General features: G+C 47.5%; 1 protein-coding gene across 1 annotated transcript in view; it reads right to left on the bottom strand.

The window, feature by feature from the left end:
- PCYT2 (phosphate cytidylyltransferase 2, ethanolamine) overlaps window positions 1-19,536 on the bottom strand; it is a 74,863-nt gene that overhangs the window by 52,443 nt on the left and 2,884 nt on the right. Inside the window, exon 2 of the mRNA XM_082272693.1 lies at window positions 64-152. Within this exon, the coding sequence (XP_082128819.1) occupies window positions 64-152 (89 nt within the window). The remainder of the gene's footprint in view (window positions 1-63; window positions 153-19,536) is intronic.

Genomic DNA, 19,536 nt, shown 5'->3' with positions numbered 1-19,536 from the left:
GGGGGGGGGGGGGGGGGGGGTCAGAGGCAGGCACAGGGGGGGCACGGTGATCCCAACACTTACCATCTGTGTGCACGCCGACGATCAGGTAATCCCCCATGGCCCGTGCCTGACGGAGTTGGTTGGAATGTCCATAATGAACCATGTCATAGCTGGAGAACAATAGAGAGAGAAGAATGTCATTAGAATGCCCACACAAATGCCCAGCTAGGACACTTCAACAGAGAATGGCTGACAGCTACAGAGAGGGGGGGGGGGGGGTAAGGAAGCACAGAATGATCCCACTGAATTCTGTTGGAGTGACGAATAATAAGATTCTGCCAGCAGCTCCACTTGGATCCTCTGCAGCTCAGCTCCACACCTGGTCCCTAGGCCGACCGCCTGAACCACCTTCCTCCCACCTGCAGGGGGAGTGACAGCCATCAGCCTCCTCCTGGGACTTTGCTCCCACCAAAAGACACCCAGCTTCATGCGCTCCCCGCTTTTATCCCCAATCCCATGATGCACCTCTCCAGGTGCCAACCCATTGGGACAGTTACAAAAGCTTGTGTATCATTGGCCAGGTTTCCTCCACTGTCCAACAGTGGGGGACACTCCCTCAGACCAGATGAATACACACTGAGCACAGAGAGCAGGCCTAACTAAAGATCAGGCTCCCCTGATAAGCAGCAGGAGCATTAGATGCTTTTACCTAGCACCTGTCTAGGACGGTGCTACACACTGTTTAGGAGATATCTACATTGCATGCAGCCGATGACGTCATCGCGCATGCACTCTGAAGAAACGGCTACCTGCGCCGTTCCTTCAGAGCTCTGTGCCTTAAAACGGCAGCTCACGCAATGACGTCATCGGCGCATGCGCTGAAGAAACGGCCGCCCGCGCTATTCCTTCAGATCCCTGTGCCTTAAACGGCAGCTCACGCGATGACGTCATCGGCACATGCGCTCAGAAGAAAGAGCCGCACGCGCCGTTCCTTCAGAGCCCTGTGCCTTAAACGGCGGCTCACGCGATGACGTCATCGGCGCATGCGCTCTGAAGAAATGGCCGCCCGCGCCATTCCTTCAGATCCCTGTGCCTTAAACGGCAGCTCACGCGATGACGTCATCGGCACATGCGCTCTGAAGAAACAGCCGCCTGCGCCGTTCCTTCAGAGCCCTGTGCCTTAAACGGCGGCTCACGCGATGACGTCATCGGCGCATGCGCTCTGAAGAAATGGCCGCTCGCGCCGTTCCTTCAGAGCCCTGTGCCTTAAACGGCGGCTCACGCGTGAGTGACGTCATCGCGGCTCCTGCCAATCACATGGCCGGATGATGCGAACCCGGAGTTAAGTCCCCGATCTCTTTCCAAAAAAACGCAGCACTGCAAAACGCACAGCTGTGAACTCCATCCATAGGAAACCATGGTCAACGGACTGTAATGCGTTTCTGCAAATGCAAAACGCACCAAAAAGCGCACAGGTGTGAACATAGGGTTAAATGGCGGTTGCTTGGCACAATGCATGGACTTTCACTGATCAGACTACACTAAAGTGACATCTGGTTGCTATGGGTTACCGCGCTTCACATATCATTATTAGCTGTTGCTGCAGTGCCTGAAAAAAATAAGCTGGCGGCGTTTATCATTTCCTTTTTTTAGGTGTTGTGCGTCAGCAATTTTGAAATCCACATCTTGGCATAAGACACATATATTATGTATACAGGATATGAGGCCAGATAGTGAGAGTACCACTCCCATCATCACCTCATATAACCCATAATAAAAGGAAAACATTGCCCTGCAGGCCCAGCAAAGCAAAAAACTTCACTTTGCACCTCGCCGCCTAACCACTTAACCACTTCAATACCAGGCACTCTCCCCCCCCTTCCTGCCCAGGCCAATTTTCAGCTTTTAGCGCTGTTGCATTTTGAATGACAATTGCGCGGTCATGCAACACTGTACCAAAGCCAAATTTATGTCATTTTTTCCCCACAAACAGAGCTTTCTTTTGCTGGGATTTGATCACTGCTGGGTTTTTTCTTTTTAGCTAAACAAATAAAAAAACATTCCGAAAAGTTTGAAAAAAAAAAAAAGTTTTTTTTGTTTATGTTATAAGATTTTGTAAATAAATATGTTTTTTCCTGCACTGATGAGGCCGCACTGGCAGGCACTGATGAGGAGGCACTGATGGGGTGGCACTGTTGATGAGGCACTAATATGCAGCACTGATGGGTACTGATAGGCGGCACTGATGGGCACTTATAGGTGGCACTGATGGGCAACACTGATGGGCACTGATAGGCGGCACTTATATGCAGCACTGATGGGCACTGATAGGCGGCACTGATGGACACTTATGGGCAACACTGATGGGCACCGACAGGCGACACCGATAGGCACTGATAGGTGGCACTTATATGCAGCACTGATGGGCACTGATGGGAACTGATAGGCGACACTGATGGGCACTGATATGCAGAACTGATGGGCACTGAAAGGCGGCACTGATGGTCACTTATAGGTGGCACTGATGGGCAACACTCATGGGCACTGATAGGTGGCACTTATATGCAGCACTGATGGTCACTTATAGGTGGCACTGATGGGCAACACTGATAGGCACTGATAGGTGGCACTTATATGCAGCACTGATGGGCACTTATAGGTGGCACTGATAGGCGACACTGATGGGCACTGATAGGTGGCACTTATATGCAGCATTGATGGGCACTGATAGGCGGCAATGATGGGCACTTATAGGTGGCACTGATGGGCAACACTGATGGGCACTGATAGGCGACACTGATGGGCGGTACTGATAGATGGCAAGGAGGGGACTAACAGGCTCCCTGAGCACTGATTAGCATCCCTGGTGGCATGGGTGGGCATCTCTGGTGGCTCTAGTGGCATCCCCCAAGGGTCTGCACTGGTAATTAATGCTCTGATTACCAGCACAGACCCCCCCCTGTCAGGAGAGCCGCCGATCGGCAATTGTCAGTTAAAGTAACGCAGTGCTGTATCACAAAAAATGGCTTGGTAAATCATCCGGGGCTGAAGTGGTCAAAGCCCAAATCCACACCCAAGTGTGGGCATTTTTGCATGTTTCAGCGCACATTGCCAAGGAACACGTTCTACATGTATGCACTGTGCCATGGAAGCATGCTAGGAAAGCACTTAAAGAGACCCTGCCACCAACTTAATAAAAATGAGATTAGGGCCTCGTGCATGTAACCATACATCAAAACCATGCATCCATGGAGGGCTGTGTTTACCGGTATGAGGATGTACGGATGTTCCGCTTGCAGGCAGTCCCATAGAGGTCAATTGGGGTGCAGCAGCTGCAGTCGCAGTTCCCAATTAGATATCAGTGAGGGTGAACAGCCTCAAACGTATCATGGATGCGGTTGGGACCATGTCCTTGGAACCTGCACAAACGTAACATTGGGAGCAACGTCTGTGTTCATACAACTTCTATGCCGCAATGGACAGCAGTAGGACTGCCTTCAGGGGGGTGCAAAGAACATCTGTGCATCCCCCATGCTGGAGAACACGGCCACTCTAACGCATCCCAAAGGAGTTCTATTGGGTTGAGGTCAGGACTCTGTGCAGACCAGTCAAGTTCCTCCACCCCAAACTCACTCATCCATGTCTTTATGGACTTTGCTTTGAGCACTTTGGTGGAGGGGGGATTATGGTGTGGGGTTGTTTTTCAGGGGTTGGGCTTGGTCCCTTAGTTCCAGTGAAAGGAACTCTTAAGGCGTCAGAATACCAAGACATTTTGGACAATTTCATGCTCCTAACTTTGTGGGAGGAGTTTGGGGATGGCCCCTTCCTGTTCCAACATGACTGCACACCAGTGCACAAAGCAAGGTCCATAAAGACATGGGTGAGCGAGTTTGGGGTGGAGGAACTTGACTGGCCTGCACAGAGTCCTGACCTCAACCCAATAGAACACCTTTGGGATGAATTAGAGTGCAGATTGCGAGACAGGCCTTCTCATCCACATGAGTGCCTGACCTCACAAATGCGACACTCCAAAACCTTGTGGACGGCCTTCCCAGAAGAGTTGAAGCTGTTATAGCTGCAAAGGGCGGAGCCAACTCAATATTGAACCCTACGGACTAAGACTGGGATGCCATTAACCACTTGCCGACTGCCTAACGATGATTTACTGCGGCAGTCAGCCCCTCACAGGCAAAGTGATGTAGTACTGTAGCTGCTGGAGGAGCGCTCCCGCCCCCGCTCGTTAACAGATCCCCCCGCGCGTGTGAGCGGCGGACCCGATATCTGCCGGTCACTCGCGATCTTCCGTTACACCGGGAGAAAGGCAGGCGGCTAATGTAAACAAAGCCGCCTGTCATTCTCCCCTGTGTAACAGCACAGATCATACAATCCTGCTATGTAGGACCTTTGATCTCTGCTGTTACATGAAAAGCCACATCCAATCACAGTAAGAATCACGCCCCTAGGGACACACTTAACCCCTCCTTCTCCAATAAAGTTAACCTCTTCCCTGCCAGTGTCATTTTTACAGTAACAGTGCATATGTATAGCACTGATTACTGTAGTAATGTCACTGGTAACCCCAAAAGTGTCAAAAATGTCAGTGAAGGGTCCGATCTGTCCACCGCAATGTCGCAGTACCGCAAAAAATAAAAAAAATAAAAAAAATCGCAGATCGCCGCCATTACTCGTTAAAAAAAAACAATAAAAAATGACAGAAATCTTTCCCGTAGTTCGTAGACGCAATAACTTTTGCGCAAACCAATCAAAGTACGCTTTTTGCGATTTTTTTTTACCAAACATATGTAGCAGAAAACAAATTGGCCTAAAATGTTAAAAAATTTTGATTTTTACATTTTTTTTGGGGGAATTTCATATAAAAAAATTTGAAAAATATTGTTATTTTTGCAAAATTGTCGCTCTTTTTTTGTTTATAGCGCGTGATCAAAAAATCGCACAGGTGATCAAATACCACCAAAAGAAAGCTCCGTTTGTGGGAAAAAAAGGATGTCAAATTCGTTTAGGTACGGCGTCGCACGACCGCGCAATTGTCCGTTATAGTCACGCAGTGCCGAATCGCAAAATACCCCCTGGTCAGGAAGGGGGTAAAATCTTCCGGGGCCTAAGTGGTTAAAGTTCATGTGTGTGTAAAAGGCAGGTGTCCCAATACTTTTGGCAATATAGTGTAATCGGAACCCGCACGGATGCGCACTCTGGGATGCACATGGAGATCCATGTAGCAGGCCTACTGTCATTGGTTTCACCAGGCTGCCTGCATGGGACACCTGGGTGTCCAGGGATGGTGAAGGTGGCTCTTCGTAGGATCATACAGATCAGTGTGAATGAGGCCTTAAAAAAACAAATCCTCTCCCATATTTCCATCCATTCCTTGAAAACAGGAAATCTCCCGTAGATTCCATTCCACTTTTCTTGCTACAGATTTCATCACCCAGCCCTATTCTCTGGTATGTCCAATGAAAATACAAATCTCACAAAGGATTGTCAATGGTCAGCCGATGGCAGAATGTCCTTCCTGTCCGAGATATCGCAGGCATTTCCCATACAGAGCATCTCATAAAATTAGAATATCATCAAAAAGTTCATTTATTTCAGTAATTCTATTCAAAAAGTGAAACTCCTATATTTTATATAGAGTGATAGAGATCAAGCATTTCTTTCTTTAACCACTTAAGCCCCGGAGGATTTGGCTGCTCAAAGACCAGGGCCTATTTTGCGATTCGGCACTGCGTGACTTTAACTGACAATTGCGCGGTCGTGCGACGCTGTACCTAAACGAATTTGACGTCCTTTTTTTCCCACAAACAGAGCTTTCTTTTGGCGGTATTTGATCACCTGTGCGATTTTTACTTTTTGCGCTATAAACAAAAAAAGAGCGACAATTTTGAAAAAATAACAATAATTTTCAAATTTTTTTATATGAAATTCCCCCCCCCCCCCCCAAAAAAATGTAAAAATCTAAATTTTTTTACATTTTAGGCCAATTTGTTTTCTGCTACATATTTTTGGTAAAAAAAAAAAAAAAAAAATCGCAAAAAGCGTATTTTGATTGGTTTGCACAAAAGTTATTGCGTTTACTAACTAAGGGAAAGATTTATGTCATTTTTATTGTCTTTTTTTTTTAACGAGTAATGGCGGCGATCTGCGATTTTTTGCGGGACTGCGACATTGTGGCGGACAGATCGGACCTCTAACTGACATTTTTGACACTTTTGGGGGTACCAGTGACATTACTACAGTAATCAGTGCTATGCACTGTTACTGTATAAATGACACTGGCAGGGAAGGAGTTAACTTTTTTAGACATCCAGGGGTTAAGTGTATCCCTAGGGGTGTGCTTCTAACTGTAAAGGGGCGTAGCTTTTGATGTAACCACAGAGACATACGATCCTACATAGCAGGATCGTATGATCTCTGCAGTTACACCAGGGAGAATGACAGGCGGCTTTGTTTACATCATCCGTCTGCCTTTCTCCCTCTCCAGCGGGAGATCGCGAGTGACCGGCGGCTCCGATGCCAGTGAACGAGTGGGGGCGGGAGCGCGCCTCCGGCGGCGCGCGCTCGCCCTCTATTGGCTCGTGGGTGAGTGACGTACCTATATGTCACTTTGCCCAGGGGGGCTGACCGCCGCAGTATATGTACTTGCGGCGGTCGGCAAGTGGTTTATTTTGATGATTATGGCTTACAGCTAGTCACACCCCAAAATTCAGTATCTCAGAAAATTAAAATGCAAAATTTTCCATAGTCTGTGATGATTTGGGGACTACTTTTTTTTTCGGATGAAAGTACATTTTGCATTTCATTTGGAAATGAAGGTCCCAGAGTCTGGAGGAGGAGTGGACAGGCACGGAATCCAAGTTGCATGAGGTCCAGTGTGAAGTTTCCACAGTCAGTGATGATTTGGGGAGCCGTGTCATCTGCTGGTGTTGGTCCTCTGTGTTTTATCAAATCCAATGTCAGCTTGGCCCTCTAGCAGGAAATTCTAGAGCTCTTCATGCTTCCCTCTGCTGACCAGCTTTATGGAGATGCTGATTTCATTTTCCAGCAGGACTTGGCACCGCCCACACTGCCAAACCTACCAATACCTGGTCACATGATCATGGGATCACTGTGCTTGATTGGCCAGCAAACTCACCTGACCTAAACTCCATAGAGAATCTGTGGGGAATTGTCAGGAGAAAGATGGGAGACATCAGACCCAACAATGCAGAGGAGCTGAAGGCCGCTATCAAAGCAACCTGGACTTCCATAACACCTCAGCAGTGCCACAGGCTGATCGCCTCCATGCCACGCTGCATTGATGCAGTAATTCATGCAAAAGGAGCCCCGACCAAGTATTGCGTGCATCCTATACTGTACATGGACAGACTTTTCACTAAGACAACATTTCTGTATTAAAAATCCATTTTTTATTGGTCTTATGTAATATTCAAATTTTCTGAGATACTGAATTGCGGGGTGTCACTCGCTGTAAGCCATAATTATAAAAATAAAAAAAAGAAATGCTTGAAATCTCTCACTCTGTGTGTAACGCATCTATATAAAATATAGGAGTTTCACTTTTTGAATTGAACTACTGAAATAAATTACTTTTTGATGATATTCTAATTTTATGAGACGCTCCTGTATACTCCATCAATGTGAAACCTAATAAACCATTTTTCTTTGCCCCGCCCACAAGGCCTGGAATGTAATTGTTAGTAATGGAAGGAATTGTAGAAATGAGCACACGGCTCCACGCCTTCATCCAGTCCATCGGAATCTTCTCCACATTCCTGCACTGAGTTATTGGTGAGATCTCCTTCAGGCAATCCAACCTGCAGCAGGTGAATGCAAAGCTGCAAGAAACGTCTTACAACGTGTCTAACCAAGACCGAGCCTCTGTCTGACACTTGTTGTTTACAAGTAAAAATCTGTATTTTTTTGCAAGAAAATTATTTAGAACCCCCGAACATTATTATTTTTTTTTTTTAGCACAGACCCTAGAGAATAAAATGGCGGTCGTTGCAATATTTTATGTCACACTTTTTTGGGAAAAAATACACCTTAACCACTTGCCAACCGCCGCAAGTACATATACTGCGGCGGTCAGCCCCTCACAGGCAAAGTGACGTATATATATACATCACTAGCCTGTGAGTCTCTGGGGAGCGAGCGCGCGCCGCCGGAGGCACTCCCGCTCCCACGCGGTCACGTACCCCCCCACGGACACTCGGCGATAGTCAGTGGAGAGGGAGAAAGGCAGGCGTCTAATGTAAACAAAGCCGCCTGTCATTCTCCCCAGTGTAAGAATGGAGATCAGACAGTTCTACTATGTAGGACCGTTGATCAGTGTTCCTACACCTCAAGCCACAGCCAATCACAGTTAGAAGCACGCCCCTAGGGACACACACAGCCCCTCCCTCTCAAATAAAGTTAACCCCTTCACTGCCAGTGTAATTTTACAGTAACAGTGCATATGTATAGCACTGATTACTGTAGAAATGTCACTGGTAACCCCAAAAGTGTCAAAAATGTCAGTCAAGGGTCCGATCTGTCCGCCGCAATGTCGCAGTACCGCATAAAAAAAAAAACGCAGATCGCCGCCATTACGCGTTAAAAAAAAAAAAACAACAAAAATCTTTCCCTTTGTTAGTAAACGCGATAACTTTTGCGCAAACCAATCAAAATACGCTTTTTGTGATTTTTTTTTTACCAAACATAGGTAGCATAAAACAAATTGGCCGAAAATGTTAAAAAAATTTTGATTTTTACATTTTTTTTTGGAATTTCATATAAAAAAATGTGAAAAATATTGTTATTTTTGCAAAATTGACGCTCTTTTTTTGTTTATAGCGCATGATCAAAAAATTGCACAGGTGATCAAATACCACCAAAAGAAAGCTCTGTTTGTGGGAAAAAAAGGACGTCAAATTCGTTTAGGTACAGTGTCGCACGACCGCACAATTGTCCGTTAAAGTCACGCAGTTTCGAATCGCAAAATAGGCCCTGGTCTTTGAGCAGCCAAATCCTCCGGGGCTTAAGTGGTTAAACACATTTTAGGACGTTTCTTGCTTTCACCTGCTGCAGGTTGTATTGCCTGAAGGAGATCTCACCAATAACTCCCTGCAGGAATGGTACAGCGTCGCACGACCGTGCAATTGTCCGTTAAAGTCACTCAGTGCCGAATCGCAAAATAGGCCCTGGTCAGGAAGGGGGTAAAATCTTCTGGGGCTTAAGTGGTTAAAGCAGAGTTCCGGCCTCAAAATCGAAAAAAAATGTCTGCATGTAAGCGATTAGCAAAACATCTTCAGCTTTGTCATGGGAGATGGAACAGATAAGAAAGAAGAATCTACAGAGGAAAGGACCTTGCAGAGAAGTGTGACGTCATTCAATAGCAGTTTCTCGGAGATCCCAGAGGCTGTAACCTTATCTATAGTTACCAGGAAATTATAACGCAGCCCCACGCATGGAACTAGAAGGTCATAATAATAATCAGATGACAGGCGAAGTCAAAACAGATCCTGAACCAATCGGAACAAACTTATCAGTTGAACTCCAAAATGATTTTGGTTTGTTCATTCTGCTAACATCCATAGGATATAAAATGCCACCAGTGACGAGAGAGAGCCCTAACATGCCACCCCCCCCAGGACACAAGGCTTACCTTACACCACAGGTGTCAAACACAAGGCCCGCGGGCCGAATCCGGCCCTCCAGGCCATTTTATGTGGCCCTCGCACCTCTCCTGTAGCTGCAGGAGAGCTACAGTCCTCCTCCAGACCTTATACTTTCTGCTTTCCAGCAATGCCTCCAGCTTCTTCCCAGCAGCACCACAAGGTAAGGGAGGTGAGCTGTAATGTAGAGGAGGGTGGGGGACTCAACTTTTGATGGTGGAGAGGTTCTTGACGTCTAATATAAGGGTAGGGGATGCTCTTGACATCTAGTCTTACAGATACAACCGGCCCTTTTGAGGGCAATCATAATGCTGATGCGGCCCGTGATAAACCACTTAAGCCCCGGAAGATTTTACCCCCTTCCTGACCAGGGCCTATTTTGCGATTCGGCACTGCGTGACTTTAACGGACAATTGCGCGGTCGTGCGATGCTGTACCTAAACGAATTTGACGTCCTTTTTTCCCCACAAACAGAGCTTTCTTTTGGTGGTATTTGATCACCTGTGCGATTTTTACTTTTTGCGCTATAAACAAAAAAGAGCGTACATTTTGCAAAAATAACAATATTTTTCAAATTTTTTTTATATGAAATTCCCCCAAAAAATGTAAAAATCTAAATTTTTTTAACATTTTTGGCCAATTTGTTTTCTGCTACATATGTTTGGTAAAAAAAAAAAAAAAAAAAAAAAAAAAAAAAATCGCAAAAAGCGTATTTTGATTGGTTTGCGCAAAAGTTATTGCGTTTACTAACTAAGGGAAAGATTTGTCATTTTTGGTGTTTTTTTTTAACGCGTAATGGCGGCGATCTGCGATTTTTTTTGTGGTACTGCGACATTGCGGCGGACAGATCGGACCCTTGACTGACATTTTTGACACTTTTGGGGGTACCAGTGACATTACTGCAGTAATCAGTGCTATACATATGCACTGTTACTGTAAAAATGACACTGGCAGGGAAGGGGTTAACTTTTTTTGAGAGGGAGGGGCTATGTGTGTCCCTAGGGGCGTGATTCTAACTGTAATTGGCTGTGGCTTGAGGTGTAGGAACAGTGATCAACGGTCCTACATAGTAGAACCGTATGATCACTGTTCTTACACAGGGGAGAATGACAGGCGGCTTGTTTACATCAGCCGCCTGCCTTTCTCCCTCTCCACCGACGATCGCCGAGTGACCGGCGGACATCGGGTCCGCTGGTCACACGCACGGACTTCCTAGGGAACGAGCCGTGGCGGGCACGCGCCCGTCCACTATTGGCTCACAAGGAAGTGACAGGCTAGTGACATAGTCCTACGTCACTTTGCCTGGCCGGGGCTGACCGCCGCCGTATATAGTCGTGCGGCGGTCGGCAACCGGTTAAATTGAGTTTAACACCCCTGCCTTACACCAATTGGCCAACATTGTGTAGACACCTGACCATCCAACCTACCTATTGGGCTACAATTATATGGATTTCTCTCCAAATGACTAAGTTCAGGTGTTTCCAATAAACGGTACTCTTAAGGGTCCATTTACACCGACATGGTCCATTGTGGGGCAATAAAGGTACACTCTCTTACCAAAAGTATATAGGGATATGTACGTCACATACACTAGAACACCAAAAGTATTGGGACGCCTGCCTTTACACACACATGAACTTTAATGGCATCCCAGTATTAGTCCGTAGGGTTCAATATTGAGTTGGCTCCACCCGTTGCAGCTATAACAGCTTCAACTATTCTGGGAAGGCTGTCCACAAGGTTTAGGAGTGTCTATGGGAATGTTTGAACATTCTTCCAGAAGAACATTTGTGAGATCAGGCACTGATGTTGGAAGAGAAGGCCTGGCTCGCAGTCTCCACTCTAATTCATCCCAAAGGTGTTCTATCGGGTTGAGCTGCAGGCCAGTCAAGTTCCTCCACCCCAAACTCGCTCATTCATGTCTTTATGGACCTTGCTTTGTACGGATGTGATCCTGTGAACAAAGCCAGCTCCATAAAGACATGGTTTTGGTGAATTTGGTAAAGAGGAACTGTAGTGGCCTTTAAAGAGCTCTGACCTCCACCCCAATAAACCCCTTTGCGATGAATTGAATGCCAACTGGGAGCTAGGTCTTCTTGACCTACATCAGTACATGACACCAGAAATGCTCTTATGGCTGAATGGGTACAAATTCCCACACTCTTGTGGAAAGCCTTCCCATAAAACTGGAGACTGGTAAAGCCAAAACTGGGGGGGGGGGGGGGGGGGGTAAGGATGCACCCACTGTAAGGGTTAACTGCTCATTGAGGTCCATCAGTGGGAGTAAAAGCATTTACCTGATCCTCCACTCCCCCGGTAGACAGCAATCCCCCATGCTCCAGAGGTGGCTTGTCCCCCGGTGTCCTCATCTCCAATGGAGGGCTATGAAGTTCGAGCTATGGTCTTAATGATGTCAGGACCTTAGACCAGGGGGTCTCCAAACTTTCTAAAAAAAAAGGGCCAGGCTACTGTCCTTCAGACTTTATGGGGGTGTTGGTGTCAGTGGGAGGAATAGTGGCCCATCAATGGTGCCAGTGGGAGGAATATTACCCCATTGTTGAGGTCAGTGGAAGGAATAGTACCCCATCATCAGGGTAAGTGGGAAAAATAGTGCCCTATCATTGGTGTCAGTGGGAAGAATAGTGCCCCATCATTGGTGTCAGTGGGAGGAATAGTGCCCTATCATTGGTGTCAGTGGGAGGAATAGTGCCCCATCATTGGTGTCAGTGGGAGGAATAGTGCCCCATCATTGGTGTCAGTGGGAGGAATAGTGCCCCATCATTGGTGTCAGTGGGAGGAATAGTGCCCCATCATTGGTGTCAGTGGGAGGAATAGTGCCCCATCATTGGTATCAGTGGGGGGAATTGTGCCCCATCATTGGTGTCAGTGGGAGGAATAGTGTCCCATCATTGGTGTAAGAGGGAAGAATAGTGCCCCATCATTGGTGTCAGTGGGAGGAATAGTGCCCCATCATTGGTGTCAGTGGGAGGAATAGTGCCCCATCATTGGTGTGAGAGGGAAGAATAGTGCCCCATCATTGGTGTAAGAGGGAAGAATAGTGCCCCATCAATAGTGTGAGTGGAAAGATTAGTGCCCCATCATTGGTGTTAGTGGAAGGAAAAGTACCCCATTGTTGGGGTCAGTGGAAGGAATAGTACCACATCATTGATGTAAGTGGGAAGCATAGTACCCAATCATTGGTAGTAGGAGGAATAGTACCCTATTATTGGTGTCAGTAAGAAGAATAGTACCCCATCATTGGTGTCAAAAGGAGGAACAGTGCCCCATGGTTGGTGTCAGGTCGGGGGGGGGGGGAATAGTGTCTCATATCAGTGAGATGAACATTGAGCCAGAGGTGAGATAAAGGCAAGCAAAGGGCTGCAGTTTGAAGACCATTGCCTTAGACCAGGGGGTCTTCAAACTATGGTCCTCCAGTTGTTCAGGAACTACAATTCCCATCATGCCTAGTCATGTCTGTGAATGTCAGAGTTTTACAATGCCTCATGGGATGAGTAGTTCCACAACAGCTGGAGGGCCGTAGTTTGAGGATCCCTGTTCTAAAGCAATGGTCTTCAAACTGCGGCCCTTTGCTTGCCTTTATCTCACCCCTGGCTCAATGTTCCTCTCACTGATATGAGACACTATCCCCCCCCCCCCGACCCCAACTATGGGGCACTGCCCCTCCTTTAGACACCAATGATGGGGTACTATTCTTCCTACTGACACCAATAATAGAGTACTATTCCTCCTACTACCAACGATTGGGTACTATGCATCCCACTTAGACCAATGATCTTAGACCATTAGAGCAAGGAGAAGTTTTTGGCAAATAATTAAAAAAATAAAAATAAATAAATTCTATGCCATTACACTACCGGCCTGCCCTAGAAAAGCTAGTAGGGAATAGAGCTGCACGATTAATCGTAACAGAATCGAGATCGCGATTCACTCCCCCTGACGATCTTAACATGACACTTGCTCGATTCTTTACATGGCTATGAGGGAGGCTGTCAAAAAAAATAAAAATAGCCTCCCGCAAAAGCCTATCAGCATTAGTCTCCCACTGAACTGTAAACACAAATGATTACATTGTATCTTTTCTTTCCCTCTGCCGGAAGGAAGTTTAACCTCTTAAAGACTAAACCTTTTTCCTACACTTGTTGCTTACAAGTTAAATCAGTTTATTTTTCCTAGAAAAGTAGTTAGAACCCCCAAACATTTATATATTTTTTTTTTTAGCAGAGACCCTGCAGAATAAAATGGTGATTGTTGTAAATTTTTATGTCACACTGTATTTGCGCAGCAGTCTTTCAAACGCAATTAATACACTTTAATGAATAAAAAAAATAAAACAAAACCGTAAAGTTATCCCAATTTTTTTTATAATGTAAAAGATGTTACACAGAGAATCGTGATCTTTATTCCAAGCAAAAAAATCGTGATTCTCATTTTGGCCAGAATCGTGCAGCTCTAGTAGGGAAGATACAAAGGACTCTTCTGTTTTACTTTTCAGATCTGCAAGTCAAACACTGAACATTGGTTAAGAAGTCGCTGTATCAGAGTTGAAATAGATTTTTATATCTTCAGACTACAGACAGATAAGTGATAATATCCTAAACCATTCTAGACTCATAAAACTTGTAATAGCGTAGGGATTGCTGGATGAAGCCGGGCCAATAAATGTTTATCTTCTCAGAACGGCAGAAGAACAAAGTACACGCTACCAGGACACGTCGCACTTCGCTTTGTTGTTACTCGACCACAAGTTCAGTCAATAACCAATTAGCAACCTTCCATGAGGTGGTGTGTTTTCCGGGGGCGGCCCAAGCAGGGTCAAAGGCCCACTTTGTAATTAAAGAATATCACCTAATGCTATCATCTCATCTAGCCACCTAAACCGAGCAACTCAATGAAGATACTTTGTCCCCGAGTCAGAGGCGTAACTAGAACCTTCAGGGCCCCGGTGCAAGAGACCATGAAGGGCCCCCTGGACCCCTGGCCGGGGGCCCTTCCCTTCAAACCTGGGGGTCTTCCCACTAATCCTGGGGCCCTTTACTCTCATTGCTGGGCCCTTTATTACAGTCCCGCAGCGGACCCTTTCACAAGTTCTGCAGTGGGTCCCCTTTCTGCCATCTTGGGGTCTCCCCACGGTGGTGGAATGCCAGGGCCCAGTAACAAGTGTGACCTATGCGATTCTGGAAGTTCACCCACTGCTGTCAGTAGTTTTTATTTTTTTGTATTTTAATTGTATTATTTTTTATCATTTTATTTTATTTTTTTACAATGTGACTGACTATGACTCTGTCCATTCAGAAAAGGAAGGAGCTAGTATATTACATATTTACCGAACCCTTCCTGGTTCTCTATTGTGACACATCCCCTGCAGCAGGTGGCAGAAGAGGGGAGGGAGCACAGTGGGGGAGCAGCACTGTAGGGGGGGGGGGCAGGGGAGCACACAGGGGCCCAGAGACAGCAGAACACAAGTGAACTGGATAGGAGGAGTGGCGGGGGCAGCATACAGAGGAACCAATCTCCTCCATTTTCCTCCTGCAGCTACAGGAGGAAAAAAAGAGGACAGTGATTTCTCTACATTCTGCCCCCGCCGCCCCTCCTATCCAGGTGTACAGGGGAGCCGCACAGGCCCCCTGGAGCATGGGGCCTGGTTGTGATTGCAACCCCTGTAGTTACGCCCCTGCCCCAAGTAAAAACAAAGACTGAGGGCCTATATACAGTATGCTAGAATTGTAGCGGCGAGGGTAAGGACAGACACCATTTTCCAAGGGCATCAGGCCCTAGACCAGGCATGTCCAACCTGCGGCCCGGGGGCCGTATGCGGCCCGGAACCACAAGCAATGCGGCCCACTGCCCCCTGACAATTTGTTTTTTCTGCTGGGGAGGAAGGAAGTCAAGTCGGGGGCATGGCCACAGCAGCTTCAAACTAACTGTAGGCAGATAGATAGATAGAAAAGAAAGGAAGAGGAGGTGCAAACACCTAGTGCATTACCCGTGGTCAATGTAGCTAATATTTAATAAAAAATTGGCAGAGGCTGCCTCACAGGGGAGGGAAGGGGAGGGTGGGGCCATACGAAGCCCAGCGTGGGTGGGGAGCTGCGGCGTTTTATTACTTATATACCTTAACTATAGTATATATTTTATATGCGGCCCGAAAAAATTTCTCTACACTCAGTGTGGCCCAGAGAAGCCAAAAGGTTGGACACCCATGCTCTAGACAGTCCATTACGTAGGTCAATAAAGGCCAAATCCAACCACAACTTTATTTGTTTTCGATAGGGTAGGGAAGGAAGGGAACCTCTATTAGGTTTATTTTTGCTGTTTTTGACTCAATGACACCAGGGCATATCATCTGCCCACACCACCAGATTGATGCTCCTCTAAGAGCCCATGCACATTGATCCGACTTGGACCGCGACTTCTCAGCCTGACAAGTCGCGGTCCGTCGCGTCCCATAGTGTAGTACAGGATTGGTTCTAATAGGAGCGACACAAGTCGCTCCGACTTAGAAAAAGGGTCCTGTACTACTTCGGGGCGACTTGCATAGACATTCATTTTATGAAGTCTGTGCAAGTCGCGCCGAACGCGACTTCACAGGTCGCCCCGAAGTCGGATCCGACATAGTGTGAACGGGGTGTAAAGCCTACAGGTATACTGATACTTCTGGTAGTGTGGATACTGGTCGATACTTCTAGTAGTGTCAATCCCATGGGTCCACGGCACCTCTCACTGGTTCCCCCTGATGAACGTCACTCATTACAGAATACAGTAGTGATATGGAGGTCAGTAAGAGGAACCAATGAGAGCTGCAGGGGCTGGCTGGCTTCCATGCACCTCTTTTAATTCTTTCAACTTTCAGTTTTTCTGACACAGGGATGGAGACGCTGGGCATTACCTGCTGGTGTCACACTTAATGTCCCACATAGCCTATATTTTTCATGTAACCAGGGATGGAGGTGCCTTTCCCACAGGCTGGTGCCTCACTTAAAGTCCCACCGTGCGATTTCCGTGCATTTTTGGTGGATGCAGTCTGATTTGACCTCGGTTTTTCATATACAGGGATGGAGACCAATAGCAAGACCTGCTTGTATCTCATTTAAAGTCCCAAATATTTTATGAAATTAGGGATGGAGGCACTGTGCTTTACAGGCCAATGCCTCATATAAATTCCCAATCTGTGTTTCATACTGTATCCACCAAGGGGATGGAGGTGTATGCTTCTCAGCTGGTCCTTTTCAGTTTGTACCATCGCTATTCGATTTTTGATATATTAGACCAGTCATGGATGGGGGTGGGTTGGGGGAGGTTTGGGATGCCTCCCTTCCACCTGTCTCCCATCCATCCATTAGCAGCCATGTGCTTCCATTGTGGAGACACTTAAAATAGAAAGTGTTAGGACTGCAGGAAAAACAGGGTGCCGTGTAGAGGCCCTGCAGCTTACACATGCGTTTGCAAATGCGTGTCAACTAAACCCCTGTTCTTAATTTATATCATGAGACAGGTCTACTTGGTTGGTGGCAGACTGGAGGGTGAGTACATCAGACTGGGGGCTGGCTGGCTTCCATGCACCTCTTTTAATACTTTCAACTTTCAGTTTTTCTGATATAGGGATGGAGACGCTGGGCATTACCTGCTGGTGTCACACTTAATGTCCCACATCGCCTATATTTTTCATGTAACCAGGGATGGAGGTGCCTTGCCTACAGACTGGTGCCTCACTTCATGTCCCACTGTGCATTTGTCGTGTGTTTTTGATGGATGCAGTCTGATTTGACCTCAGTTTTTCATATACAGGGATGGAGACCAATAGCAAGACCTGCTTGTGCCTCACTTAAAGTCCCAAATATTTTATGAAATTAGGGATGGAGGCACTGTGCTTTACAGGCCAATGCCTCATATAAAGTCCCAATCTGTGTTTTATACTGTATCCACCAAGGGGATGGAGGTGTATGCTTCTCGGCCAGTCCTTTTCAGATTGTACCATCGCTACAACATTAGTATTAAGCCTCGTACACACGCAACGATTGTTGGCCGTGAATTTTCGGCCAACGTCTGATCGGCCGATTTTCGGCTTGTTAGTATGATGCTTCCGACAACCGACTGCGACTTTTCGGCCGAATAAAATATGGTGTGCATGCTATAAAATTTTTGTTGGCCGTCACCACAACGGCTGATTTTCCGTCAGTCAGTACAGATTTCGGCAGACAGAAATCTGATGAGCAAGACTGGGCATGCTCAGAGAAGAAAAAACACACGGAAAGTAAACCATCACATGACATTTCTGAAGTTGGTTTTTGTTGGCCAACAAAAGTCCAGTGCAAGTCTAGAGCACATTTCAACCAACACAACACTGGACAAAAGACGGCCGATCGGTCGGCCGATAATCGTTGCGTGTGTACAAGGCTTTAGATTTTTGATATATTAGACCAGTCATGGATGGGGGTGGGTTGTGGGAGGTTTGGGCTGCCTCCCTTACACCTGTCTCCCATACATCCATTAGCAGCCATGTGCTTCCATTGTGGAGACACTTAAAATAGAAAGTGTTAGGACTGCAGGTAAAACAGGGTGCCTTGTAGTGGCCCTGCAGCTTACACATGCGTTTGCAAATGCGTGTCAACTAAACCCCTGTTCTTTATTTATATCATGAGACAGGTCTACTTGGTTGGTGGCAGACTGGAGGGTGAGTACATCAGACTGGGGGGCTGGCTGACTTCCATGCACCTCTTTTATCCTGAGACCCGTTTCCCGATTGTCCAAAAGGAGACGCCATGCTTTTGGCCAAGGAGGAGACGCAGGGGAAGCCCGACCCACAGAGGAGACTGAGGGGGAAGCCGCCGCTGCCTGCCCTTCACATGTCAGTCCAGGGTGAGTGAGCCGGCGACCGGGGGGGGGGGGGGGGGTTTGTATAGCTGGACCGAGGTGTTTTCAAACCGCAACTCCGGGTGTCTTCGGGCCTCACCCAGTATGCGGTCGCAATCTCTGTAGTTTAAGAAGCGGACCAGGAAGGGTCTCGGGGGGGGCACCCGGTATCTTCTTGCCAGCAGGCACGCGATGTGCCTGTTCCACTACATAAGTGGGCGACACGTCTCCGAGATCCAACAGCTGCTTGAAGAAACCTTCAGCGAATTCAGCTGGAGACTCTCCCTCGGAGCCCTCTGGCAGGCCGAGCACCCGGACATTGTTCCGACTCATGCGGTTTTCCGCATCATCGGCCTTCGCCATGAGGAAGTCCACCTTATGTTGGAGGGCGTCCAGTAGGCCAGAATGACGGGCAGTGGAATCTTCGGTGGTAGAGACTCTATCCTCCACCTCTGTAAGGCGACCACGGATTTTGTCCAAGTCATTCCTAATGAGGTTGCATTCCTCCGCAAGGTGGTCGATGCGGACCAGAAGAGACGTCTTGCTGTGTTCGATGGCCTGCAGAATCACCGCAGTATCCGTACCGATCTCCTTGTCCTGGGCCGCCGGAGGGGAACCAGAGACCCGTGCCTCCTCCATCTCCCGCAGCAAGGCCTGAATCCGCTCAGTCAAGATGGCGTCCGGACAGACGGCGGGCAGGTCCTTTCGCTTGGCAGGCGGGCGCGGAGCCGCGGACTTCCTTCCCTTAGACGGCATATATTGTTAGGGTACCGTGCCGCCTCAGCTGAGACAAAAAACGGGGCAGTTCAGAGCAAAATTGCCCTCAGGATGGGTTAAATTAATTCAGGATGGCGGGAGCTCTCGAGCCAGACGTCCACTCAGCTCTACATCCAAGCCACGCCCCCCCGGGGGGGGGGGGGGTTTGTAGCTGGTGTGGTCTGGGGGGGGTGGGTGTATGGTGTGCGGGCTGGTGCCGTCTGCCGCCCCCCCGGCCCATGGATCACTGGTTCTA

This window comes from Pelophylax lessonae (assembly GCF_965119305.1).
Source record: "Pelophylax lessonae genome assembly, chromosome: 11".
NCBI classification, from domain to species: domain Eukaryota; kingdom Metazoa; phylum Chordata; class Amphibia; order Anura; family Ranidae; genus Pelophylax; species Pelophylax lessonae.
Note: the sequence above shows the minus strand (reverse complement) of the source record. Positions and strands in the feature narration are given on the sequence as shown.